Source organism: Sander lucioperca, chromosome 3 (genome assembly GCF_008315115.2).
Source record: "Sander lucioperca isolate FBNREF2018 chromosome 3, SLUC_FBN_1.2, whole genome shotgun sequence".
Lineage (NCBI taxonomy): Eukaryota > Metazoa > Chordata > Actinopteri > Perciformes > Percidae > Sander > Sander lucioperca.
In genome coordinates, this window is record NC_050175.1 from 12,791,368 (window position 1) to 12,805,147 (window position 13,780).

The 13,780-nt window shown below is 41.7% G+C and overlaps 1 protein-coding gene and 1 long non-coding RNA gene across 7 annotated transcripts in view; one reads left to right on the forward strand and one right to left on the reverse strand.

Annotated features, from left to right (window-relative positions):
- Window positions 1–13,780, forward strand: part of LOC116037564 — a 102,653-nt gene that overhangs the window by 69,282 nt on the left and 19,591 nt on the right. The window contains exon 3 of one of the 4 annotated variants that reach the window (XR_004896842.1): window positions 8,457–8,823. The exons of the other annotated variants lie outside the window; for them this stretch is intronic. This is a non-coding gene — a long non-coding RNA (uncharacterized LOC116037564). Of the gene's footprint in view, window positions 1–8,456; window positions 8,824–13,780 lie in introns of those variants that run through there. 4 annotated transcript variants of the gene reach the window in all.
- Window positions 8,960–13,780, reverse strand: part of insyn1 (inhibitory synaptic factor 1) — a 50,552-nt gene continuing 45,731 nt past the window's right edge. For all 3 annotated transcript variants that reach the window (XM_031281484.2, XM_031281482.2, XM_031281483.2), the window contains one exon: window positions 8,960–10,260. In XM_031281484.2, coding sequence (XP_031137344.1) covers window positions 9,439–10,260 — 822 coding nt within the window. In that variant the 3' untranslated portion in view covers window positions 8,960–9,438. The remainder of the gene's footprint in view (window positions 10,261–13,780) is intronic.

A 13,780-nucleotide genomic window follows, 5' to 3' on the forward strand; every position in this document is an offset into this window, starting at 1 on the left:
CCTGAAGCATGTGTATGTGTGGAAGGGTATCAAACGAAGTCTGTTGTGCATGTATCATACTGTGAGTAATGTGTCTGCCCCTCATTATGCGGCACCGGAACAATCCCGTAAATGAAACATTGTCGATATAGATTGAGCCATTATTAATATTATTAGTTAAACCTACATTTGAAAAGTAAAAATGTCCTTCCGTGTCTCGTATGCACCTTGAAGAATAAGACAGGAACACCAGCTACCTCTTAGAGGACCTACTACTCAGCGTGTTATATCGCTCACTGTGTTTAGAGAGAGAGGGGCTGGAAAGAGCTCAGTGCCAACATCCAACACATCTAATGATAAAGTTATCTTACCTTTTTCTACCTTTTCATCTGCACTGCTGATATACTTGCACCCCTCTCCCGGTAAAGCCCCGAAACGGCCCGATGTCCATTGTGCCTCATTGTGCCTTTCACCAAATTCTGCTGTCATGCAATTCTGGACTACAAAAATAAAGTCTTCAATGGTCCCTACACTGTAAAACACACTCTGCACTCAAATGCACCATTTGAAATGCTAAGAGCTCATGGTAGCGAACTGGGTGAGAATAAAGGCATGTATTTATCATACATCATTAGTGGGTGTGTTAGGGGCCGCCGTCAATTATGGCCAATCACTTCAGCTCATCTTGGTGCTCTAAAAGCAGGGCCCTCCTCTCTGTGATCTGAGGACGTAAAAAGTGCAAACTGGCTTTTCCTGAAAGGAAATTAATATTATTGTTCAGACAAGAACATCAATATTGGACGACTCTGCAAAACAATTTAAGTCTGCCAACATTTTTTAAAATCTGCAATTACAATACAATTTTTGAATGTAGCAGCTGTGGTGTGGTGAAAGATCGTAATTATGGTCATATAGTATAGTCATACTCCCTACTCGCTAGGCTTGCCGCGGTAGTCTGTTTCCAGTGTTACACAGTGGTCAGGCTTAAACCGAATACATTACTTGACCACCGCCCCCACCGTCGTTTGGTTTTTATTGAAATAAAACCCATTTAGTTCACTCTTGTGTATCAGCCTCCACGTTAAATAAAAAAAAAAAAATAATTTCACACCCTCTATTCATAAACAAAGTGTCTGCTCTGTACAGCAGCAGCACATAGTTGCATCACAGAGTAGAATCTGAGAGTTTGTGTGAAACCCAAAAGCAAAAGTGCCTATTTGACAATATTATGGTTTTAAACTCAATGCTAATAGGGAACCCTAAAATGTGGTGCAGCTGCACCCAGCTCTGCAGCAGAAACCCGACCGGAGATGCCAGAGATCAAAGTAAGTGCTCTACAGATATTAAACTTCATCGACAAATATATTTTCTTGCTAAATGTTCAGTGTGATCGGTAACACAAGTGATTTACGAGTTTATTAACTAGTGGGGGAAATTGCCTCACTACACGCTGGGTTTTGGTACAAATATAAGCTTATGCAGGTGGGCCTCCGCCTATAGTTGTGGAAATTTAACTAAAAAAAAAGGTGCTTGCTCAGTTTTTTGCACTGTGACTGAACAGTGCAAAGTTCAGTCACGCTAACACCAAAATTGCCGTGGATTGCCAGTTGAACACAGCTCTTACTGCACATCTCTTACTTTGCTGCATCACAAATCACCAAAATACCAATCTGGTGCAGGTGAATAAAGATCTCACCACACAACAGTAAAATGTCACTTCACAGAATTCGATAGCTGTTCAATGTTCCAACTTTAAATTGCACAAGAAATTCAGACTAAATTTTTTTTTTTTTATCTCTTTTTTTATGGAACATTTTGCTTGTGGAAATTATATAGACTCAAGGATTGTGAGTTGTCATTGTTGTTGGTATCTGCGAAAAGATTTCCATAATGTCTATTTTCTTCCTAGTAGTAGCATGTCGCTACAGCTGGCTTCTTACAGCTCTGTGCAAGGTGGTAAATCCGGTCTGGAGCCAGCTAAGATCAGTCTGTCAGCTGGGAGATTTACACTTTACATGCTCTTAAAGTCTTCGTCCGACACCGAGGGTGCCAGAAAGCCCTGCCAGATTGCCAGACACCAGGATAGCAAAGGGCCCACACAGCCATTTAACAGCTGTGCTTTCTAGGCTTTATAGCCCATGCTGATGCACTGAGGACATAAGCAAAAGAGAACATTGATTGACCACTTGGACAAGGCCAAGATGCCATAACTTAAAACTGCAGCCTGATTGGTTTTTATCCAAGCTACACTAGAGAGCTTTTGCTGCCTAAGGATCAAATTTAAAGGAAAAGCGTTATGTTTATTTATCACGTAACTAGGCATCTGACCAACCCATTCTATATCCCACTCTTTCCCCTCCTTAATACCGCTGTTCAAGGAATAATGCAGTAAGTTATCTGTAGCAATGATGTCCATTGAGAAGGTAAATAATAGTCAAATCCTTAATCAACTATAGTTTTTGAGAGTAAATAATAGCATATTTTAATGACCAGAATTTAAAACAATATTGCCACTTCTGCATTTCTATTTATTGTGTAGGACACCTATGATTTAGTCTGAGAGCAAATATGTTGCAAATTAGTATCAATACTACATGCTAGAGGCCTTCACTAGCCACCAGTCTTGGATTTGTGCATCAATATGTCTAATATTGATCCTGTGGTATGTCATTATCACTGCAGAAGAAGATATTTTAGGAAATCAGTAGCCTGTGTACAAAATGTTATGTAATGAAAGTTAATTTATGCACATCAGGTTGGTGTGCCACATGTTGGACCCAATCTGAAAACCTCCACTTCACTACACACTACCCATATGATCATATTTTTAGGAAGGCAACAGCACTCGAGCAAAAATCAATAATTATTTTTGACCCCTATGTGACTGTGGATTTAGACAAGCAGACACATTTTGCTAACATTCATCATGTTTTATTCAGTTAATTTCTAATTCTAGTACGCCTAACATTGTTTTTAATCCTATTTTGCAACGAACTTTGGGCTGTATCTTTGCATAAAAGGCGCCATTGAAATGAAGTTATTTTCAGATATGAGTTTTCTGTCATTCATCTTTGTAATCTACTAAAAAAGTATCTGTTGTTCAAGAAAAAGAACAATTATTACGACTTCAGCTGACAAAATAAGATTAGTAAAGGGATGTCACCTGCGACTTTAAGTGTGACATATATGTGAACTTGATCAATGCCCCAGCCTGTTGATAGATCTTTTTTTCCCTTCTGTGCCTAATTATGGACTAACCTTAATGGAAAGTACTGAAGTTTTAATGAATTTGTGTTTATTCCTCCTGTTTCTTTCAAGCACCGGACTTAATGAAAACCCACAGCTATTAATCTTTTGACATACCCCTGAGCTACTTTGTCAGCAAGCCACCGTGAAAGCACAAACCGAGCCTGACATTTGACTAATTGCAGTCATTTGAGAATGATCACTACTATAATGTATTGGAATGCACAGCGGCGTAACACGACATTCAGGCACCTCTATACGTCTGGTGACCCACTTTACAGTCAGAATATGGAGGAAGCTGTTAAACCACTTTAAAAAAACACCTCTCCTAATTGGAGCAGGTTAAGTGCAATAGTGATGATTGCAATCAGAGGGTCCAGTCTGATTTTTGCTTGCTGAAGACCGGAACCTATCCATGGCACAATCAATAATTCAGTCATGCGCCATAACCAAACTCCAACTAATTTCCCCCCTTGTGTTTCATAGTGGAGCCTCGGGAGAATGACTCTTACCTGTCCTTGGCATCTTGCAAATTGCTGTGCATTTGATGAAGACCGCAGTCACACCTTCCTGGGTTAGAGTGGAGAGTTCATTACAGCCAGGAGACAGTGCATGGTAAAGAATGGATAGAGGAAGGTGTGCATGTGTGAGAGAGAGACATAAAAATAGAGAAAGTATAGGGTGTAGACTGTGGAGAAAGTAGTAAATATGATCAATGGCGAAAGCCCCTTGTAAGGTGAAATAAGGGGCACTTAGGGACTCGCCTTGTACATTGCACCTGTCTTATTATTTAACTCTTATTTGTTGGTCTTACTAAACTGTCAGCAATTCCCTGCCTTCTTGGCCTTTACCTGTAAAATGCCATGGAAATGCTGACAGGCTGCCAAACCGGAGATGTCTGGACTGCTGCTGGCTTTTTTTTTTTTACTTCTAGCATGTATTGTCAGAATTAGATGTACACACAAAGCACTGCACTTAGCTGTATTTGTACACCACAATCCACCTTTCAAATACAAATTCATTTAATAGCCGCTTTCTCCAATTGAATCTTTCCTTTCACAGCTCACCAGTAACTCAGTAATATATATAGATTCCCCTGAAACATGCCTCACCTATTCCTGCAGTCTGTGTCAGTAATGTTTTGTGTAATTGTGTATTTTTCTGGACCGATTCAATTGTCTCTTGATGTATTCCTCACTCAACTGAGCACGTCATTACACACATAATTTGTGTGCAATTTAATGTGGTATGCAACAAGGTTACATTTCTATGGTAGTTCAATTTGAAGACTCGTAGCGTTTCCCCTGCAATCATTTCTCTCTCTGTCTCTCTTTTTTACTCACTGTCAGAAATTGCTTCTGCAATGATTACGCACTTCTCTGCCTCACTCGGTCATGCCACAATTTTAAGTTCACATTGGGGAGATATTCCAATTATCAGTCAGGTAATGCGAAGAAAATGGTAACTTTTTCTCTTTAGCCTGGGTGTGCTGATACATTTTTTTTCTCAAGTGGACTGCATCATACAATTATATCCATCTGTTGCGTTATGTCCTTTTACTGGATGTAGCAGTTGTAAGATTTATATGGTTCTCATTGACTCGTGAATGGTGATTGTACTGAGGTGTGTTTCTGGTAAGCTTAAATGCTAGAGACTGCAGTTGTCCCTGGGTCAGTTTCTATTAGCCATTACATTTCATACGTGGTGAAAGGAGTTTGCCACATTAAAGTCAGTGCTACAAAATTTAGACAGCCCCCAGAAAGTAGTCAAATGTCAAGTTTTATGTCTGTTATCTGAACTGCTCTAATACAGGTTTCCCCAAACAAGGTCCCGTACAAACACTAAAAATGATTTGGTATTTGATGAAGGTCGTATGGTTGCCTTCTCTTTGACCTATCATAGAATTGATATTGCCTCCCATTACCGTTCTTTGTTTTGTTTGACACACTGTTCAATCACAATGCCACGGTGTATGTGAAAGTGACAGGATTCTTATTAACTTTAATTACTGTGTGCCAAGTCATCTGAAAGCAGTGTTTTGTCCCAGGAACCGCCCAGCCCCCCACTCACAGCCACAGGCCCTGTCCTTCATCACCTGTGAAGGTCTAATCTTATCTGCGGCCGTTGCATGGCTCTTCATTAATCACTCCCCCGGCCCAATCAAATGGTGAGTGACAGTTGACGTGGCCTTGTCCGGCCATCCCTCAGGTGCTGGGAGTCGGTCTTGAATCGGTCGAGGCACAAATGCAGGATAGATTCCGTGGCCGATTGTAACCGGTGTCTGTGTGTGCGTAACACGGGGGTGTCCTCTACATGGGGTACACGGCATGCCATGTAACCCTGTACCAACCATCCAGTGCACCTGAAGTTCAACACATTGTACCGCTGGAGCTGACCTTGTCTCCTCAGGAACAGTGAGCTCCTCAAGCTGAGATCTGGGTACTGTGAATTTTGCTCAATGACACCACACTTTCTGCATGTTTGACCAAAACGAAGACATACAATGATTGTCCCATCTGTTTGTGAGCTCAGTAGAAGATGCAGTGGAGGTGCAGCGGCCGACCAGCAATATCATGAACGGAAAGGGGTGTTTGGTGAAAAGAGGTTGCAGGTAGGAGAAGGACGAAGGAGATGGGGTAGAAATAGTTTGTTCTTGTAGCGGCAGGATATAAATGGCACAAAGATGAAACAAATCAACCTTAGGTAGCCCCAGCCGTTAGCCAATCCATAGTAATCAGTGAGGCTGCATTGAGCTCTCCGCTTCATGGACCCTTACCAATCAGCAGAGAAAACAGATATCTGTCATCTGTTTTCCTCTGCTCACTGATGGGGGCAAGGGGCAAAGAGAGTGAAGTGTGGTAATTATATATGAATTGTGTGTATGGAAGGGGTTGGTGGCGTATGTTTCTGTGTGTTGGTGTCATCTTTTCAAAGTGGTTTTGCTCTACACTATTTGTCAGTCACTCAACATAGGGATGTGAACCAATGCATGCCCACTGCTGATGTCAAAACACAGATGGCATGACTCACTTTGCAGCCTTCTAAAATAGATTTTGTTTAATCTTGTCTTATGGACAAGTCTGGCCAAATGACTTCCAGGGGGATGTGCGGCGTCTTTTTGAATTGATCTCCATTAATTGCTGTGACAGTGAAATATGAAATTAAACATCAGGCGATGTGTAATTCAAAAACCTCACTTATCTCCTCACACAATGTGCAGGCACAAAGGCAGTAAACATACAGACAAGACACGCGCACATATGCAGTCATACACAAACACGCATTGTTTTTTATGCAGTGGCATCATAAAATACTCCATCTTAGGCAGATGATTTGGCATCAGTGTGCTCAGGTTTTCATAACCTTTGGATGCCTCCCATCCTTGTCCTACAGAGAACCGAGGACAAAGCTCTGCCCTATTAGAGATGAATAATGAGCCTGTTGGCAAAAGAGACGTTGCTAATGTTTTGTCCAAATATCTCAAATCTGTCCCCAATGATAATGTATTCTACGGCAGTGCCAAACAGCTCTATATTTGAAGAGGTGATTTCATTGCAAATATGACTTATACAATCTTTAGATTGGAAAAGGAAACTCCCTCTCACTTTGTAATGTCTGGCGGGTGTATAGGCATCATAATAAGGGCTTAGTTTGTTTTCCTGTAATTGATGCTTTGCCTGTGTGGCGGCATAGCTTTGTTTGTTTATGCTAATGGCTGTGATGACCTGTTGGTTCCCAATCTAGCAGGGAAATGGCAGCCAATGCTTTGGGGAGTGAGCCATTGATCTCTCTTCAGTGCCTCTTTCTTCACAGGTACCTGGGATTAACTGAGCCAGAGCACGACAAAAGGAAAGCATTACAAAAGCAGGGGAAAAAAATCACCAAATTACTTCTGGTATATGCATATATAGCACATCAGCTTCAGGCCAATTGATGCTTGTGTGGCTTCTACCAAGCTGCCTGGTGTAAAAGTGCTCACTCTGCTTCCCTTATATCGGGCTCTTGAGGCTTGATGCTGCCTAAACAGCGCCGCTGTAATTCCCTTAAGCAGTGCACTATACAATAACTGTAATACATGAACACACAAACAAAAACAAAGAGGTGGGCTGTTATGGATGTGCTTCTCCAGAGTACCTAATAATCTACAATGTTGCAGTGGCCAGCCATCGAGGACTTGATACATCCCAAGTCATGATGGAAGCAGAGAATCACTGAAATACCAGCACTGGTACCCAGAGTGGCATCCACATATAGCTTTGTTGTAATTTGTTCAATTGTAACTAAACTTATGTTAAAGCTATAGTGCATAGTTTCTGCCGCCCCCATGAGGAATTACTGACAACAAAATTGTCGGCGCGCCCACGTGATACAAGCCTTCTGTGATCGCCCCCCCCCTCCACAATCTTCTGAACATAGCCATACTGACAAATACAGAGAGTTGTGTGGAGCTGAAAGTCTTAATTAGCTTTGTAGCCACTCATTTGGCAATGGCTTAAATGTAACGGACGTTCATTAATATCAAAAAGTTACACATTAAAACTGTTATTGCCATTCTATCAATTTGCCAAAAGGTTTAAATCTGTACTACTGTATTGTCTAGAGTTATGGTTGTTGTTTCCAATATTGATTTGACCAGTTGCAGATTATTTGAGAACATTTCTGCAGACTAAAACTGTCTTTTCTACTTTTAGTAGTAATATTGACTTGTTGGTTCCACTTAACAATCACCTAAGAAGTAGTCTAAACAACAAAATGCCTGTAATTCTGACGTCAAAAAGTACATTTGAAACACATGAAAACTAATTCACAAAACTCCCTTACAATACATGGAAGCATTAAATATAGTAGTTGAATATGTGAAAGGAAATATAAGCATCTCTACCTACTGCGGAAGGTTAAGTCCACATTAGGTGATCAGAGGCACAAAGGTCAGCTTCATAGGAGTCAGCAAGTACCTCTTTAAAACTATGACATTTTACTTTTTCTTTTCAAACTTGAAAACACAACATTAGGAAAGTACCCGGGGAACAGTCTCACAAAGCCGGTCCCCAGGGTAGATTATTGCTCAGTAAAAAAAATAATCTTTGAACAGGAACACTCTCTCTTTCCACCATCAAGCTCTCATTCCTGGACACACATTTTTTGAAATGTCAGTTCTTTAGGGCCACAGTTCTAATTTTTGTTCCACTCAGTGTGAGTAAATAGCTTTGACTGTGAGTTTTTGTTCACAGATCCCAGGAGAGTGGCATGCATGCTCAGCAGAGAGACCTCTCACTGCAACCTCCCTCTAACATATTGATCAGGAATGGCTATTGGCGTTAGCCCTGTGAATAAAATGCTGCTCAATTCCCCACTGGGCAACTGAATGGAGAGACAAAACCTTAAGCACTTTTTTGTGGACTGCTATTTCACTCGGATCCAAGGTCTAATGGCGTTCCCGTCAGGCACGGACGAAGATAAACAATTGGAGATGTCATTTTTGTGGGCCGCACATTCTCAAATTACTTTATATATCTGTTTTTCTGACTGCCACTCTTATGTTTCTGCAGCAGACCAAGAAGAGATCACATTGAGATGATTTATAAAATCAAGGGCAGGTAAATGGTGTTTTCTGGCTCTTCGCTTAAACTTGTTTGTTGACATCAAAGAGAGGAAGAGGCTTGACATGTGCATCTAGATACATTATCCCGCAGCAAGCAACAATCCCTTTGACATTTGAAATAACTGGAACATGAAAAAAGACAATGTTTATACAGATTCAGAGTACAGAATGTGCAGTGTTTTGTATCCACATTATAGGAACAAGCATTTTCTTTTTTGTGACTTCAACTATAGTATGAGGAGGGGAAAGAACCTCTTCATACTTCCCTTCCAATTTTGAACACTTAACATTTTCTAGTAAAAATGATTGCTTTTATAACCTCTGTCATTGTTTCAAATTATTACACATAGGGAATCCGTTCAGTGTATCTTTCAACATCAGAACAGGCACTAACCTTTTGGTCCACCAGTAACTTTCATCTTAATGATCTGCTTTGCTTCATTTCATCGTATTTTCCCTGAGCCTCAGAATAACTTTAGGTAGTCGAGTGATTTCCCATATATCATTTATTTATTTAGTAATTAATTTGTGTATTAATCTATGAGCTATGTATTTAATATTAAATAATGCACAGTCCTCTTCATGAGATTTATGATAAAGTTAGGGCTTTCTCAGTGGTCCTTTGTTTTCTGTTTGGTTGGAATATAGGGCAGTACAGTTTGGGTGCTCTTGTCAGAGACAGTTTGTGTGCTGCTATTTCGTAACAGTTTTTTGCGGCAGCCGGGGTTCAAGAGACCTTTCCTGGGTAGTGTGTGAGCTCCTGTCGTCCCCTTCATTGGCGAGGAGACATAAGAAGGGTCCAGACAGTTATGGAGGAGTGAGTGCTCAGAGGAAGAACGTTTGGGGGTGACTGAGCTTGACAGGAGACTGGGTTCACTATCGCTATCTGGTGTAGCACAGCCACTCTTGTCCTCCTGTAATTCCTCTTGCTCTTCATCCTCCTCGTCGTCATCACAGCACAATGCGTGGTACAGAATTTTGTCACTGAAGCGGACTCTTTCTCTTGTGCCGGAGGTACGAGAAGTCTTGTGGCTGTGCGTGGAGCTGCTGGCCTCCTCGCTGGATGAATCTGGAGTAATAATGCGAGGCCCATTGGGGATGGGCAGCCCGCCGTTCATCTGGGAGTAGACGGAGGCAGTGGAGGGGGGCGGGGTGGGGGTCTGCGTCTGAGTGGGGATGGTCCCGCAGCCCATCTCCGGTCGCAGATCTCCTGGTTGCTCACCAGGTATTCGGGCAGCGGCGCCAGCAGCCTCCAGGTAGCTGCAGAACTCCCAGCTATCAGAAAGCACATCTGCATTGAGGAAGTCTAGCCTGAAGGCCTCTCCCAAACCTCGCTCACTGCTGGACGTGCTGCTGGCTGTGGCCACCGTCCAGTCATCTGGCTCCAGGTCAAAGTCAAAGTCGGACGTTAGTTTATCGATCTGACCCACCACCTGCAACAGAAAAGGGAGAACATGAGAGAGAAGTGATGAGATATTGTAGAGAAACAAATTTTTAGGTCAGAAAGATGTTTAATTTAGATCGAGATATTCATCTATATATTTATTTTTTAGTGGCATGGCTCTATAGATGGCAATGTCAGTCTGTTGGTCAGGCAGTCCACCACTTTGGTCCACACTGAAATATTTGAGCAAGTACTGGATGGATTGCCATGACCTTTTGTACAGACATGTATTATCCAGGTCGAATTCCCATCAACATTTGACAATGCAAAAACATTTTGAAATGGGTAAAGACTAAGCAACTGTATCTGAGAGCATCTGTAGTGGTTAAGGTAGCATCATTAGAACACAGTACATAGCACATGCACTTCTAGAGTGATTTTTACATGACAACACCATTAGCAGCACAGCATAACAAAGGTCTCTTTACACCGCCACTGCACTACTTTAATGCTCCCTGTGGAGTTTAAGACCTCTAGTAGTGCGATGGAGCCCTTTGTCAAGTAGTGGATGCTCGTTTCGGGACGCGATACACAGTCCTAAAAGTAGTGTCGCACTATTCCACTGATCAACAGGTGGCGCTTACACTGCAGGATATTCAGCAATGCTCCTGCAAACGCAGGAAAGAAGTAGGATGGCTTTGCAGATGTTTTATGAGGAAGGAAATGCACTCGACAAGTTTGTTAGACCTCAAGGATATAGACAATGTGTTTTGGTGAATAACACTGAATGTAAGCATAACCTTTGTTTGTTTACAAGAAAACTCCACAGGGCCCCTTTCATTATTACTCATATTTTGGTATTTTCAGAAGCATTACAAATGCAATATGCAAGAAACTGAACTTAGAGTGCTCACTGTGAATCTCACTTTAATATAAATCTCTGTGACAGCGTACCAAATACTGCATTACAGGAAATGTCCAGATGATTTACATCCCACTGATTTACCCCCCACAGGCAGGTTTAACAAAAGCTAAGATGTATTCACAGCTGCTAATAGATCTGTGTTTACCTTTACAGCGTGCTATTACATTGCCTTTCATCCATAAATCCTTAATTATTTGTTCATGGTTTTAAAATAATTTTTGTTGCCGTCGAGGCCTCCTGTGGACAGGTGTTGTAAATTAGCTGTATGCTACATCAAGACAGAATTAAATATCCTCTGGAATGAGGTTGTAGCACTGAAGGCGTGTCACGACTCATCAGAGAGGCTTCTTCAGCCCTGAGAGAGAGAGAGAAGAGCTAAAGAAGCCTTCCTAGAGGAGTGGTGATAGCTCAGTCCAGTGGCTGACTTTCTTTTGCCTTGATGATGCACTGCAGCTACCAGGATGGATGAATGAATGAGATGAACCTACACAGACAGAGGCTATAGCTTTATGGCACAAACCCTTAACCCAGTGCTGTTGATGCTTATACATTTATGCATATTTTAATTCCACTGCTATTGTAATGTCTATGTCAAACAATATAAACTTCTCAAATTTCCACCTGCATGGAAATGTATCTTGTTAAAGCATTTAATTCAATGTTAACTCAAAATGAACCTCACTGCTTCTGTCGTCGGCAGCAACAGCGGTGAGTGTTTGATGAATAGAAAGCACTTCAGCTGAAATCACACTGGTTTGCTGACAACACCTAAAATCCAAGCCCTCTATACTTGACATTTTAGCACCTTCAATCAGCATGTTCTGCTCTCAACAACGATCTATTGTGAAATGAAAACACTGTGTTCATGCAGCTTGTAAATGATACGTTTCCTCAAACCATTAAGCAATTAAGCCCAGTGGTTTAGGAGAGAAAAAAAGAGATTTTTTATTAAATAACATTTGAAAAACCTGTATAAACTGAGCACCAAAGAACAATATTAACTATGCAAATTATTAACAATATACATAAGTAAAATAAATAAAAAGCCAAACTTATAACACTTCTGTGAAAAACAAACAGAACTAAACTCCATTGTGGAGATGATTCGAGCATGTTGAAAATTCTTCTTCAATCAAGTTCTCTTACATTTACAAAGTAATGGCTACTGTTTCATAGTACTGTGCAGGGTCCGAAATTAACACTCGCCAGTCGCCAAATGTGGGGGCGGGCCGACACACAAACGTAAACACCAGCCACCAGCCACTACTTTCTGTTTACTGATAGCTTGTGTTTAACTCAGGATAATTAATTAGCTAGTAAGGTGCGATTTTTGGCAGCCAGCCTTCCAAAAGAAAGCACAGGAAACCGAGTCTCATTTCACCTGTCCAGACAGCTCTGACACACTTTCTGTACTCCGTGTCTGCGAACAGCTGTAGGCTTGTACCGGTGTTGATGTACTGTGCATTGTCGGACACATGCAGCCATTTTCCTGAAACAGTTTGCCGGACTGACACAAGTCCACAGCGCCCCGCAGCGTGTATGTCCGAGCCTGTCTCCAGCGCCTCCACCTGCAGGTTGTCAGCTGTGTGTCTGCCTGGTATACTCTCGGACGGCCGATTTAACTCGCCGGTCATCATCAATATAGTTTCATGTGTCACGTAGCTCTCCACAAGCAGAAAAAGGAGGAGCTTAAAACGCAACTTGCAATGTTATCTGTGATCTGGACGGGAAGGGTAACTCTGGGAGTTGGAAGGGGTGTGTCGCAATTCTGCCTTCTCACAGCGCGACACAGGTTCGTGGATCTGAGTGTCGCTCTTTCGGTTTCATATCGCATATCGTTACAGCCCTAGTGCTCCTTTCTGGTTCTTATGACTACACGTGAGTACAGTTGTATCAACAAAGTCACTCACTGTGTGTAGAATTAAAACCCTAATTCATTCTCTGTCCAACTTTAAAAAAAGGAATTATGAGTCTTGGGGCCCTATTTTAACGATCTGAAACGCAAGTATCAAACGCCAAATGCAAGTAGCTTTGTGGGCGGATCTCGGGATAAATGACTCTTGCGCCCGACGCAAGTCTAAAATGTGTTTGTCTGAAGTAGCTACATTAGTCATAGGTGTGGTTTGGGCGTAACGTGCAATAAACCAATCAGAGCGTTATCTCACATTCCCTCTAAAAGCAGGCACACTTGTTCCATGGTGGATTGCTATTATAATGGCAGATTTGCTAGGCGCACGCTCTTAATACATCCGTGGGCGCACGCCAGGAGCGGTTCACAGCCGAGGAGACCGACGTTTGCTATTGATTTTTCTTTTTGACAAAATGTAAATAAAGAAATGTCACAAAAGCATACTTTCCGATGTTTTGGGCTCACTCTCACTGAATCACGAGGTTATGAATGCATGGTGATATTTTTGCAATGTAGTCTAACATTAGACTGAGATTACCTCACTATAGACGATGCAGCTCTTCTGTCTCTCCTCTCCCGTGCTGCTGCTGGGGCATTTGGGTTAAGTGGCATCGGCACATGCAGTTCAACATCACATCTCCTTATTTCCTCATTTATGTCATCAACACATCCATGATTCATGGAAATGTTGTGTAAAACAAGGTCATATTTTTCCTTGTATTTATGTATGGTTTG